General features: G+C 43.9%; 1 protein-coding gene across 1 annotated transcript in view; it reads left to right on the plus strand.

Annotated features, from left to right (window-relative positions):
• Positions 1 to 13,112, plus strand: part of LOC103170750 (natural killer cells antigen CD94-like) — a 91,815-nt gene extending 78,703 nt beyond the window's left edge. Inside the window, exons 2-9 of the mRNA XM_039914568.1 lie at positions 698 to 892; positions 3,511 to 3,696; positions 4,809 to 4,997; positions 7,997 to 8,092; positions 8,213 to 8,281; positions 8,723 to 8,874; positions 9,975 to 10,078; positions 12,296 to 13,112. Of these exons, the coding sequence (XP_039770502.1) occupies positions 3,513 to 3,696; positions 4,809 to 4,997; positions 7,997 to 8,092; positions 8,213 to 8,281; positions 8,723 to 8,874; positions 9,975 to 10,078; positions 12,296 to 12,413 (912 nt within the window). The 5' untranslated portion in view covers positions 698 to 892; positions 3,511 to 3,512 and the 3' untranslated portion in view covers positions 12,414 to 13,112. The remainder of the gene's footprint in view (positions 1 to 697; positions 893 to 3,510; positions 3,697 to 4,808; positions 4,998 to 7,996; positions 8,093 to 8,212; positions 8,282 to 8,722; positions 8,875 to 9,974; positions 10,079 to 12,295) is intronic.
• The last annotated feature ends 1,756 nt before the right edge of the window (positions 13,113 to 14,868 follow it).

Below are 14,868 nucleotides of genomic sequence, written 5' to 3' on the forward strand. Positions count from 1 at the left end.
CTCTGTGCCTCGTTTACCTCACCTGTAAAATGGGGATTAAGACTGTGAGCCCCATGTGGACAACCTAATTACCCTGTATCTACCCCAGTGCTTAGAACAGTGCTTGGCACATAGTAAGCGCTTAACAAATACCAGCATTATTATCAGAAAGGTCTAGTGCAAATTCATGGTTTTAGAGACTGCACTGTTGTTATGGAAAATACATTTTACGTTCAAAGATGACATAACCGAAGTAGAGATTTTATCAGTGTGTGTGAGAGTGTGATCAAACCAGTGAGGAGCAAACAAAATCCTCCACATTGGTTGTCTGAAAAAAAACAGGTCCTTGCTGATCTGTCAAATTTACTGCCAGAAGTGACCGACACTTAGAATGACTTTTTTCAGCATTTCACGGCAGCCAGAAGTAAAAAACATAGAGAAGCATTGGTACATTCCATGCATGTCCTGGAAGTTAGTTTTATTCTTCACCGCAGATATTGCTCCTCATGCACCTGGGCTCTCAGGAAGGAGGAGTGAAGTTTTTAAGGAAATCTTCATTTTCATATTAAATGAGGGCAGAGAGAGAATGCTTCTTTGCCTTGGTGGTCCCCTGTGGGTGTGGCAAACTGCAAACCCAGCAGCAGAGACAAGAGAGCTTCCTGAGCAGTGTCAGCTGGACTGTCATGCAGTGAGCAACTTCTCTGCTCTCGGTTCCCAGGACAGTGGTGCTGAGCAGCGGATAGTCCCTGGGCTCATTGGTCTGACTCTCTCTCTCCCCTGGAGGAACTGGTGCCATGGACGATTGAGACCTTCTACTGCTCGTTGGGTTCCTGGGTTCCCATTCCCGCTGGTCTCCTCCAGCCACAAGTCTGAGCCCTGGACCAAGTACCCCCAGAACATCTTCTCCAAACAGGTATTTGTCTGATTCCTTTACCCTCTCCAGTCTGACCGAGAGCAATAACCACCCTGAGACACCATTTGTCTCAGGGTACTCATTCCTTGTGCATTTTTCAAATAACTTCTAATTATTCTGTTGGAAAAAGTTCATACAAATGCAGAAATAGTAATTGCACTTCATGCAATTCTTCATTTCTAATGTTCGCAGGTGCTCCAGGTAGTAGGTTCTGCATAATCCTCTGTTTTTCTGTCTTGAATTCATAGTCTGTTCGCTCATCACCCAGTCATTGATAGCAGACAACTGGGAAAGTTTGGGACTTAAGAAAGCCTTTGTTGCTTCAGATCACAAATTGATATTTTAACATCTGACTCAGAGAGGGGGAAGAAAATTCCAATAAATAAATACAAAGCAGAAGAGTACGGTGAATTGAAGAGCTATTTTTTGAAATGTTCAAATGTCTATCAGTAGATCGATAAGGACTTTGGAACACATACTATATAAAGGTTACTGTAGGTTACCTAATACCGTGGTAAGACAATTTTTATTTTTCTCCTATTGTCCTGGATTTGTCAGACCTTGGCCGGCACTCCTGGGTCCAGGAGTGAACTCTCCATATATTGATTCAAGAGAGAGGGATAAGGAAATACCAAGTGTTAGAGAAGTTTGGAGAGGGATCTCAGTTCAGAAGAACTGAAACTATTCAGAAGGCTGAAGGATAAGTAATAAGATCTTTAGGTTTGTAATATTTTTTCATCTGCAGAGAATGACCAGCTAGCTATTCTCCACATCTAATCAGGCAGAACAAGAAGTACATGAGTTTGGTGCAAAATGAGAGATTTCACTTGAACTAGAACAAAAATAAACTGGCAGGCAGATGATAATATGTGAAAAGAGTAACTGAGAGAGGGGTATTTCATGTTTTTCTCTAGAATAAAACATTGGTCTGACCCAGTGATGACATTTATTTTGTTCTTATTCTCTTATGATAACTTTCTCTTCTGTATGTGATAGTTCAAAAGTGTTCCTGCCTCTGTGCTTGTGGATGGACCATATGGTAGTGTGAGACCATTTCCACCCCTGGGATTGCAATGATGATGATGATGGTATTTTTTAAGTGCTTACTATGTACCAAGCACTGTTCTAAGTGCTGGGGTAGATACAAGGTTATCAGGTTGACTCCCGTGGGACTCACAGACTTAATCCCCATTTTACAGATGAGGTAACTGAGGAACAGAGAAGTTAAGTGACTTGCCCAGAGTCACACAGCTGATAAGTGATGGAGCCAGGATTCAAACCCACGACCTCTGACTTCTAAGGCCGGCTCTTTCCGTTAAGCCATGCACTTTCACTAAGCCTCAATCCTGAAATCCTCTTTGGAATCAGAAAAAAGCCTGAACATCAAGTTGATGAGAGTTGTGACAAGATGGCTAGTAGTTAAAAAGTCCATAGGCTGATTTTAGAGATGAGCCAGGGGAATGAGGGAAAATAGGAACAGGAAGTAGAAAACAAAAGAAATTACACTTACCGGAAGACCAAACTATATGTTTGCAGGGGCTTCAGAGATGAAGTCCCCTAGACATCTCCCTCCTGTTCCTGCTTCTGAACTCGTTTGGGCTTCCTCTTTCCCACCTGCCTGAAGAAGAACTGCTTTAGTGCTCTGCTAAGCTGAAAAGTGTTGTATTTTCCAAATAAATGACTTTGGTAAAATGGTAGGGACAGAAGTGCATAGGTTGGGGTTCCTGTAATTGAGATTTTTGTATGATTTTCCATCGACTATGTTTTTATGGTATTTTTAAAGTTCTTACTATGTGCCAGGCACTGTACTTCAGCTTTGGTGTAGATCAAAGCTAACAATGTTGTAGACAGTCCCAGACTCAAATAGGACCATGGTAATAGTTCCTGTTTTGCCAATGGGGTAACTGAGGCACAGAGAAGTTAAGTGACTTGCCTGAGGTCACATAGCAGACAAGTATTGGAGCTGGCATTAGAACCCAAATCCTTCTGCCTCCTGGGCCTGTGCTCTATCCACTAGGTCACGCTGCCTCTCAAATCTTTTTCTCATGAGTCTGCAGATACTAATTTTCCTCTGGAATGTTTTTCCAGGGAGACATTTTTTTGAAATTCAATTCTATCTGGATAAGAATCTGTACAATTTCTTCTCTTTGGAATCTCTTGAAACTTCCTTTGCTTCCATGCTGCTTATTTTCCCCGACTGTAATTTATTTGAAAGTCTGCCTCCCCCTGTACTCTGTCAGTTCCTTGTGGGCAGGGGAAACATCTAACAACTCTGTTGTATTATACTCTCCCAAGAGCTTAGTACAGTACTCTGCACACAGTAAGCGCTCAACAAATTCCATTGATTCATTGATTAGTTATTACTCATGGCTGGTATACTGGTTTGGTACATTCAGTGGGGATGGAGATCGTAAGAAAATTTCAAATTATCTCTGACTGTCATGTGACCTGATTCAGTGTGTTACACTTAAATGCTAGAGTAGGATTCTTACAGGTCCACTAAGGATGAGGAAGACTATACCAGATCCTAAAAGCTTGCTCCTGATTCTCTTCCCTGCAACATCTCTCTCTATGCAAAGGTGTCTGCTCTCTCTTTCTTATTCATCTCCCCTCTGCAGAGATGAGCGAACAACAAGTCTTCTACACAGAGTTGAAAATAAACAACTTCTCTCAGCCTCATTCCAAAAGACAAGGGGATAAGAAGAGCAAAGATTCAGGAAAGGAGAAGGAATTGAACTATGCTGAGTTGAAATTGCCTAGGTCTTCTCAACAGGAAAGCAAACAAGAGAGACTCGATGACCGAGGTATGGCTTGCTACGTGCAGCTGACTCAGCGGGGTTAGACATTTTCCTGGTGGGGGCTGAAATAGGTTATGTGGTGACAGGTTTCTAGGGCTCAGTTGGCTGATTCTCACAATGTTCCACTTCTCCCTTAACATTCCTCGGTCTTGGGCATTCCTGCGGAGAACCTGGTGCCTGGGAACATCACATCCTCTCAATAATTGCCAGGCAGGGTGCTTCCAGACTACAGATTCAGTGGCTCTTTTTGGTTCTGTAAGCTACATTCTGGTTGGCAATGGTTTTGCCCTTTTGTTTCAGATGTCCCTGTTATTACTGATGCCACCAGAGCCCCTGAGCCCACCTCTCCCCTGGGAATCAGGAGAATTCTGCTCATGTTGCAACACCCCAGGGATTAAAGCTTTCCCATTGCCCATACAAGAGACTCATGCCTCATCCTGGCCTGGGGAATGAACACTTGCTGGTGATTTTGCCAATAGTGAGGCTCAAATGCTGCCCAGCTCTTCTCTGATCCCTTGTCTGTGAGATATTTGTCACTGTCATTGAGAGAGTCTGGAAAGTGACTGAGGAAAGAAGAGACTGTCAGTGAAGTGGATGACTGAGGAGACCGGTGGGAATTCCAAAAACGAAGTCCAGGAATCCAGGCTAGAATCACCTATCTCTGTGGAACCTGCATCAGGATGAGTTTCCTCAGTCTGATCATCCAGGACTCTTCCGGTTCCTCAGTTGAGTGGTTGGGCAAATTTCCTTGCGGTTCGTGAAAAAGCCATCTATTCAGATCAAGGCTGAACTCTGAGCTGTCTCTCAGCTTGAGGGAGACAACTGAAGTTTTCTTTGGAATCACATTCTTGGTCTTCATTCCCTTGGGGCTCATTCTGATTCTCTTATTCCCCCCTCCAGCATGTGGAGGATCTGGAAATGACCGCAAGATTTTTTCCTCCCCAGGTCAGGGCTCTTCTTAAGCTAGAGATTCTCAGGTGACACTCAGGACTGGAGAGAACTGTACTTAATAGTGGGGAGGGGCTAGGACCCCAATGGCTTTTTCAATCCCCTCACTTCTTCTTCTGCCCACATGCACAGTCCTCTGAACTCTCTCTCCCATTCACCTCCCTCTGCAGAAACGAGTGAGCAGCAGGTAACCTACTCAGAGCTGAACGAGCAAAGGCTTAATCTGTCATGGCAGGACCAAAAATCAAAGGGTGCGAAGAGCAGAAGATCAACAAATGAGCAGTCAGTGACCTACTCTGAGTTGAAACAGCATAATCGACCGCAGCAGTGCAGCCCATCTGAGAATGCCCAGAGCAAAGGTACCACAGGCCACCTGCTCCAGGCTCAGTAACGTTAAATTATTCCAACAGATTTAGATATTTCACTTTCCTTAGGGGGACTCAGCCAGTTGAATTTGTGTTTTTGAGGAATTGTCTTGGAGAAATTCTCTAAGCCCAATTTCCCCCTATAATTTACAATTTTGCTCATTTTCAGATATTTCCAGTGAAGCAGCACTGACTCAAGGGTGGTTCCCAAAGTGGATTTTTATCAGTTTTTCTCTTTCATGAAGTGTCTCTGGAATTTCCCCATGGACTTGCTTGGATTTGTCATTATTATTTCTGTTGTTGTTGTTGTTTGATACCTTTATCAGGTCAGATCAGCCCAGGAGCACCCCGAAGCCACTCCAGTGGCTGACTGGGCTGGAGTCCCATCCTCTCTCAGGTTAGTAAGGGGCCTCCCTCACCTGGAGGAAACTATAGCTTGTATGAGGCCCGTGAGGATGTGACTGCTTTGCAGAAGTAGAGACTAGCCAGTGGAGCTTCCCAGTTTTTGGTCCACCCCTCTCCCCACACAAGGGCAGCTTCGGCACCAGCAGGGTCAGGGAGAGGAGCATCTGGGGAGCTCAGCACCACTGAGCAGATGGTGGAGGGAAAGCATATGCGGGGGGGTCACAGGATATCAGATACCAATGAGAGGCAAATGATACCACTGAGTCACTGTTCCAATTATGTGGTGTGTTTCATTTGGATAGGGTACTCACAGCCCAAGCTTTGCAGGGAGACCTGAACATGACTACACTGGGAAGATGTCTCTTGGACGGTCCCCCAAATATATAGTACAAAGGAAACAAGCCTATACATCATGCCATGATACTGGTATAAGAGAAGTGCATAGCAACATAATCTACACACAACTCAAGGCCAACAGCTGCTAGGGGCCTCTTGCTTCAGTGGCTACTCCACACCTTGCAACAGATGCATAATAATAGTAATATCAATAATTATAGTACTTGTTAAGTGCTTACTATGTTCCAAGCACTATTCTAAGCTATGGGGTAGGTACAAGGTAATCAGGTTGTCCCACATGGGGCTCTCAGTCTTAATCCCCATTTTACAGATAAAGGTAACTGAGGCACAGAGAAGTTGTGACTTCCCCAAAGTCACACAGCTGATACGTGGTGGAGCCGGGATTAGAACCCATGACCTCTGTCTCCCTTATCCCTGGAAGGACCTCTTGTTAACTGGTATGGGAGTCAAACACTAGCCCCTAGTCTCCTCACTGTTCTTCTTCTACCAACCCTGTAACAGAAGGTAACTGATGATTCACCCTCCTACTAGCCGCAGACTCACAGAGAGCATCTGCCATCTTTTTCCAGCCCCTTGTCACTTAACTTCTCTGTGCCTCAGTTACCTCATCTGTAAAATGGGGATTAAGACTGTGAGCCCCACGTGGGACAACCTGATTCCCCTGTGTCTACCCCAGCGCTTAGAACAGTGCTCGGCACATAGTAAGCACTTAACAAATACCAACATTATTATTCTTCCCCCTCCCCAAAGTGAGGAAATGGTGTTGGCTCAAGTTGTGGCTTCCAAGCGACAACCTTAAAACATGAAAAGATTGACAAATTTTCAAACTGAGGAATGATCGGTGGGTTTTCTACAGTAATTCAGCAAAGAAATCAAGAAACCTCAAACCACAATATAGCCGGCACTCAACACACTTTGGTAGCTACATGTAAAATTCTCCTACAATCCCATAAGCACCCACTCTTTCCTCAGGATCTACCTTCAATCTTACAAGATCACTATGCAGCTCCTTTCACTCCCAGATGCTTTAAAGCCTTACAGAATTTATCCCCTCAAGGGCAGGGATTCTGTTTACCAACTCTGTCCTACTTTCCTGCATGTTTTGCTCAGTGTGCTCTGCACATTGTGAGTCATTACATCAGTTTTCTTTCCCCTCAGATTTTTGCATTACTTCCCAACAATTTACACTCCTAGTACTCTGGAATAAAGACAAGGTTTGGAGTATACGTAAAACTGAAAAATAGTAATAATGTTGGTATTTGTTAAGCGCTTACCATGTGCCAAGCACTGTTCTAAGCGCTGGGGTAGACACGGGGGAATCAGGTTGTCCCACGTGGGGCTCACAGTCTTAATCCCCATTTTACAGATGAGGGAACTGAGGCACCGAGAAGTGAAGTGACTTGCCCAAAGTCAAACAGCTGACATGTGGCCGAGCAGGATTCGAACCCATGACCTCTGACTCCAAAGCCCATGCTCTTTCCACTGAACCATGCTGCTTCTCTGAAAAACAAAGCCTCATTTTCAAAGAGTAGCAGCAGTGAGTTGTAGGCAAACTCTGCTTCTCCACCCACCATGTAACCTCCTCCGGATCATAAAATCCTTGAGTTCTTGTCTACTTTACTCTTTGGTACTCTCTTGAGTATATTGTGCAGTGCTTTATACAAAGAGCTCAGTAAATATCATTGTTTCTTCCTCTCCAGCTGTCACAAACGTATGTCTCAGGGGGAGACACAGGTCAGTTTAGAAAGGTCAGTAGAGTAAGCAAAATGATGGTCTGTGTTCTTTGGATTTTAATCGTTTGACTGTGATCTGTGAACCTCTCCAGCCTGCTCTCTATCTCTCCCTTTTTGACTCTTTCTCTTTCTCTTTTTTATCTCTCTTTACCTCTGACTATATTTCTCTCTTCTTATAGCACCTCTCTCTAACTATCCCTCTACCTCTTTATTGGCCTATATGTGTCTCTGTGTGAGTCAAAATAAGGAATTGAGGTTGTCAGTTACAGAAAAAGAAAGAAAATGTAAAACGAAGGAGGACTGACAGCGAGGCCTAAAGAAATAGAAGATGAGTGTGCCACTAACAGAGATGCCATAAAAGGTGAATGGAGAAACAATTTCCCTCAGTGGTGTCAGGGTTTAGGAAATTAACATTTTGGAGTATTTTGGGAGTTTGAGCACTGAGCTGTATTTTTCTGTTATAAAGATCATCACTGGTTATCTTCTTATCACTTGTAGTCGGTTCACAAAGCAAACTCTGGAAGTTCACTGCAGTGACTCTGGGGATCTTCTGCCTTGCATTACTGACCACAGCGGGTTTCTTGGCTGCCCAAGGTAAATAACTTTACTGTCAGTCCTAAAATAGTGAAGAGATTCCCCCTTGTAAATGACTCGCATTGAGGAAATGAGCTAAATAGTGCAGTCCTGATAACACTGCTCATCCGATTTCTACAGTGACCCAGCAACAAGAAGTTTCTCCAAGCCCCCTTCCAAAACCATCTCATAACACCATCAGCAAGACAGGTAAGTGCTAACCCTATACAGCCTCAATAACCATCCTAGAGCAGCTCAGACAGAGACTGAAACTTTTTTTGTCTGAGGCTGCAGTGCAGGGTGTCAGTGGACTCAGAACTAAGAGTCCAGGAGCTGTTGTGCCTAGTTCACTTCCCTCCCGGGGAGAACGTTAATGGAGTTGATGACTTCTCAGTTTATTGTGCTTTAACATGATAAGTCCCTGTTGGTAATAGAGTGGTTATACTTATTTTCCTCAGCTCCCCAACTATTGGTTATTGGGAGTGGAAGGAAGAGGTATTAGGAGAAAGGCCACTCCCATCTGAGGAGCTCTGAACCATGGAACCAAAGTCTTTGTGTGCATGAGAGAAAGAGGTGGTAGAAACACCGACAACCGATGCTCAGGAAACATCTGATTCTGTGCATGACTCTAACCCATCCCTTGCTACCTAGGATGTGACTGGGACCCTTGTCCAGGGGACTGGATTGGGTTCAGAAACAGCTGTTACCTCTTCTCTAATGACACGAAGAACTGGAGAGACAGCAAGATAGCCTGTGCAACTCTGAATTCCAGCTTGCTGTGGTTAGACAACCAGGAAGAGCTTGTAAGTTACTCTTCTATCTTACTTGCACGGTTTCAACTTGAAAAGGCCAAAGGTTGGGCCGGCACAGCTCAAGGACAGACTCCCTGTGCTCTGGAGCTCTAGTCTTGGCTCTGCTTAGAAGCTGTTGAGCCACCTTGGACTGGTCATTCAGTCTCCCTGGTCTTTACCTGTTCCATCTGTCGACTGGAGGGAGGAACCTCTGTCATTTCACTGCACTCTGAGGGTCTATGAGATAATGTGTTTTGGAATCTCCAGGTGAAGGGAAGTGTAACTCAATCACAGAAATTTGTCCAACCCTCTTTGCAAGGTGCAGGGTAACCACTATTGAGCACACACTTCATATTAGACTTTCTAACCCCAAAATTATACAAAGCCTGGACCCTACCTCCTGGTGCATCAGAGAGACATGGGGATATTTACTTAAGCTACAATTTTAGAGTAAGACTAGAGTTAGAGCCACAGTGAATGTCATTCAAGCAATCAATCAGTGGTATTTATTGAACATTTAATTTGTGCAGATGATTTTAGTAAGTGTTTAGGAGAATACAATAGAGTTTAATACACGTGATTCCTGACTTCACAGTGCTTACTCTCTAGAAGGGGATTGATTGAGAGTCAGGGAGTCTGAAGGTTGGAGAATCAGAATTCAGGCCATGCAGAGGAGCCCTGAGACAAGACACTCTCTCATTTTTGAGACTTCCAGGAGTACCGGGACTGAACTTGTTATGATGGGACATGGCAGGTGCTGGTCTCCAAGGAGGGAAAGACTCAATTTTCAAGCTTGTGCCCTAAAGCTCAATCTGTAGTTTTTAATAAAAGTAGTAATTGCATTCCCTGACCATCCACTGTTCTAAGTGTTCCTGACACTGTATTGTGCCTAGGAAACAGGGGTCAGCGGGTGATGAGAGAAAGACATAAAGAGAGACAGTGATTGTGCTCAGGATTGAAACAGACTCGAAACTGGGTGAAATGGAGTTAGGAGATTGGGTTTTCTTTCAGACTTGGAGGCTGGGAACCACGGATACTGTTGAGGGATTGGTAACCCCGTGCCTCTTTCAGACAGCATTATGCCTTTTTGGTCTTCTTGTGATTCCCAATAGGATTTCCTAGGATTGTTTTCCCACCCTGCATGGACTGGACTGTATCGTAATGGACCTCATAGTTCCTGGCAGTGGGAGGATGGCACAGCTTTCTCCATTCATGGGTAAGCCTGGGGTCCTGAAAGACTATCCTGTCCCCTAGGGGTTTGTCTCTGAGCTCCCCTTCAGTACCTCCACCAAAGATTCCTGGGTGCAGGGAGGTGACTGGCGCCTGGGCCCTGGGTTGGGGTGATGATATTGCTGGACAGCCCAGTCCAAACTGGCTCTAGCAACAGAAGGATCCATGTCTCTGAGTTCATCCAGCTCCATAAGCCCCTTCTCCACTCTGGTTTCCTCTCTGGAACAAGAGCAGGAAAGCAGGGTCTCTGGTCTTCACCTCGACCTTGACCCAGGGATCGGGGCAGACAGCAATTCTCAGGGCAAGTCTGAGAGGCAGGAAAGATGAACCCGAACCCTTTGTTAGCAGGATATTCCCTACTTGCCTCAGCACAGACACCCCATTCCTCCGAGAGCTCTAATCTTTGTCTCCCTGATATCTAAGATTCCCAAAGAGATGGGTCATGAAGCCTCTGAGAGTTGCCTTCCAGACCTTGTGTAAGCACATGTGCTGACATCATTAGCCAGATCAAAGTGGGTTGAGCAGTCAATATTTGGGATATTGCAGAGTCCCGAGGCCTTCCTCTTTGCAGTACGGAAGAAGGGTCATGTATTTGGCTATTAAGGGCTTTAAGAGTCTCACTTCTATGAAACTAGAAAATATTTCCATCTGCATTATCCATATTACAGTCAATCAATCAATCATTTGTTGAGCACTTACTGGGTGCTGAGCACTGTACTAAGTGCTGGGGGTAACAGAGTTGGTAAACTCATTCCCTCCCTTCAGAGAACTTACAGTCGAAAGGGAGATACAAACATCAATATAAATGAATAAATTATGGATGCGGACATAATTGCTGTGGGGAGGAGCAGGTAGTCCATAAAAGGTGCAAATCCAAGTGAAATAATGATACACAAAGGAGAGGAGAAGAGAAAATCAGGGCATAGTCAAGGAAGGCCTCTGGGAGGAGTTGTCCTTCAATTAGGCTTTGAGGTGGGAGCAGTGATCGTCTGTTAAATGTGTAAAGGGAGAGCATTCCAGGCCAGAGGCAAGACATGGGAGAGAGGTGAATGGTGGGATAGACAAGATTGAGGTACAGTGAGTAGGTTGGCATTATAGGAGTGGAGTGTGTGGGTTCGGTTGTAGAAGGAAATCAGAGAGGTAAGGTAGGAGGAGGAAAGGTGATTGAGTGCTTTAAACTGCATGGTGAGGAGTTTGTCTGACCAGTAAGTGGATAATAATAACAATTAATAATTATGGTATTTGTTAAACGCTTACTATATGCCAAGCACTTTTCTAAGCGTCGGGTAAATAGAAGTTAATCAGGTTGTCCCACATGAGGCTCGCAGTCTTGTAGCTCAGTGGAAAAGAGCCCAGGCTTGGGAGTCCGAGGTCTTGGGTTCTAATCCCGGCTCCACCGCTTGTCAGCTGCATGACTTTGGGCAACTTCACTTCTCTGTGCCTCAGTGACCTTATCTGTAAAATGGGGATTAAGACTGTGAGCCCCACGTGGGACAACCTGATCACCTTGTACACCGCCCCCCGAGCTTAGAACAGTGCTTTGCACATAGTAAGCGCTTAATAGATGCATTATTATTATGATTATTGTTAATATCCATTTTTTCAGATGAGGTAACTGAGATACAGAGAAGGTAAGTGACTTGCTCAAGCTCACACAGCAGGCAAGTGGCAGAGCTGGGGTTAGAACCCACCTCCTCTGACTTCCAAGCCCGGGGTCTTTCCACTGAGCCACAACCACTGCAGTTTCTTGAGGAGTGGGGAAACCTGGACTAAATAATTTTGTAGAAAAATAATCCAGGCAGAAGAGTGAAGTACGGATTGGAGCTGGGAGAGACCAGAGGTAGCAAGGAGGCAGATACAGTAATCGAAGCGAGATAGGATCAGTGCTTGGATTAATGTAATAATAATAATGTTGGTATTTGTTAAGCACTTACTGTGTGCCGAGCACTGTTCTAAGTGCTGGGGTAGATACAGGGTAATCAGGTTGTCCAACATGAGGCTCACAGTAAATCCCCATTTTACAGATGAGGGAACTGAGGCACAGAGAAGTGAACTGACTTGCCCACAGTCACACAGCTGACAAGTGGCAGATCCGGAATTCGAACTCATGACCTCTGACTCCCAAGCCCGTGCTCTTTCCACTGAGCCACGCTGCTTCTAGCAGCTATCACTAATTGAAAATCATTTCTATTGTCCAACACAGGATCACTATCCAGGAAAAACAACCAGAGGGTAACTGTGTCTTCCAAAGAACTGATTTTTTATATTACTATAACTGTGAGATTCTCATTGGGTTCACCTGCAAACAGAGGACTCACTAGTCTCTGTCTAGAGAAGCCCGAACATTGGAATTTCACCTCAATCCCATCCACGTACTTCCTCATACGGAATCCTAGATGTCAACTGCACTGATTTCTCGCTCATCAGAATGGCCCCATTGTTTTCACTAGCAAGATGTTTCTGGATAGAATTGGACATTAAAGACCCCAGAGAAGGCGCTTCAGCAGTTTGTCAGGGCCTCGTGAGATATTTCCAGTCTAAACTCAGTGACTCTCATTGGAAATCCAATTCAGTTACAGATTCTTTAAAGAGATAGTGAGATCTCTGGTAGATACAACACCAGCGCTCATTTTCCACACTTGGGCAGCATGCAATATTATGCAATCTCTTGTGGCCCACCACAAATAATTCTTCTGGAAGCAAATGAAATTGTTAATGAAAATAATTCACAGATTATTAGCACATCCATCTCTCTTCACTTTCGTGACTTTGTGAGTCCTGAAAAATATTCTGGAAAAAATAGGGTGGGTTATTGTAAAGTAACAGCTTTTGACACCTTCAAAACGGTATGAAATTCAATTAAAACGTCAGAAACAGACAATGGTGAAAGAATGAGATTTTGCACACTTTTAATGGGCCTCATTCATTTAATGGCAGTTATTGATCGTCATCCATGCACTTGGGTTCTAATTCTGGCTTTGCCACTTGTCTGCTCTGTGACCTTGGGCAAATCACTTCACCTCTCAATGTCTCAGTTTACTCATCTGTAAAATGAGGATTGAAACTGTGAGCTCCACGTGGGATGGGGACTGTCCAAATCTATTTGTTTGTATCCACCCCAGCGTTTAGTACAGTTCCTGGCATATAGTAGGTGCTTAACAAGTACCGGTATTATTATCATTATTATTATTAACCCCTCAAAGAGTACAATTAGTGGAATAGACTTTTTTCTTGCCCTTGGAGCAATCAAATGAAAGAAGCAGACACAAATTGCACACTTCTAGTACGACCAGAAGAAAAACATGAATATGTGTTAATTCGGGCACTGAATGGAAAAATAAATGATTGAAATAAATAATTGCACCTACCAACTCTGTTGTCTTGTAGTTTTCTGAGTGTTAAGTACTGTGTCCTGCATATAATAAGCACTCGATTAATACCATTGATTGCTCAGCACATAGTAGGTACTTAACAAATAACACTATTATTATTATCATTATTATTGTTGTTGCTATATTAGAAGTTTTCACAGAGAGGTGTTTCTGAAGCCATCTGCACAGATGAGCTCTCTGAAAGAGAGTTTCAGCAAGATAAATACGGGACCCAGAGCAGGCCCGTGCAGGTAGTGTCTGCAAGACAGAAGTCAGAGAAATATATCTGTGTACATATAGTAGAGGAACAAGAATATGTGTACACAGCCTTCAGGCTGATTGCCCTTGGGCCAGACTTTCATTCTGCTAGCTCAATCCTTTCACTGCTTTTCTGTTTTTTAATTCTCACCCTCATTCCCCATGGTGGCTCACTGCCATGATTCTAGGGACAATCTTTATAGTGGTTTCAGAGTCTGGCTACTGAAGAGAAATGGTAAGTTTTGTGAAAAAAATTCAAGATGAACCTTGGTATATTGTTTGTTTCAGCATTGTTTGAGGAAGATGATTTTTGAAATACTCTTGTATTGACTGGGGGCGGGGTGGGGGAAATTGGAGTTGAATGTTTCCCGAAGTTTTTCTAAGGCCATATCATCTTCCATCAAGATAAATGATAATGACAAAATAATTTTAAGTAGAAAGAGAAGGAAGTGACTCTCCCATTGTGGTGTCCTCTGGTCTAGGTAGTCTCTGATGGGAGAGAAAGGCTCGGTTATTTATGCTATTTCTTTCTCCTCAAAGAAATTGATTAATCAATTAGTGATATTTATTGAGTGATTACTGTGTGCAGAGCACTAAACTAAGCACCTGGGAGAGTAATGATAATAATAAGCAGCATGGCTTATTGGCAAGAGTACGGGCTTGGGAGTTAGAGGTCGTGGGTTCTAATCCTGTCTCCAAAACTTGTCTGCTGTGTGACCTTGGGCAAGTCACTTTACTTCTCTGTGCTTCCGTTACCTCATCTGTAAAATGGGGATTAAGACTGTGAGGCCCACGTGGGACAACCTGATGACCTTGTATCTGCCCCAATGCTTAGAACGGTGCTTGGCACATAGTAAGCACTAAACAAATACCATCATTATCCTCCCCCCTTCTAGACTGTGAGCCGGTTGTTGTGTAGGAATCGTCTCTATCTGTTGCCGAATTGTACTTTCCAAGCGCTTAGTGCAGTGCTCTGCACACAGTAAGCACTCAATAAACACGATTGAATGAATAACAATAATAATAATAGGTAAACACGATTGAATGAATGAATAACAATAATAATAATACTAGTAATGGTCTTTGTTAAGTGCTTACTTTGTTAAGTGCTGGGGTGGACACAAGGAAATCAGGTTGAACACTGTCT

The sequence above is a fragment of the Ornithorhynchus anatinus genome, chromosome 17 (genome assembly GCF_004115215.2).
Source record: "Ornithorhynchus anatinus isolate Pmale09 chromosome 17, mOrnAna1.pri.v4, whole genome shotgun sequence".
Taxonomy (NCBI): Eukaryota; Metazoa; Chordata; class Mammalia; order Monotremata; family Ornithorhynchidae; genus Ornithorhynchus; species Ornithorhynchus anatinus.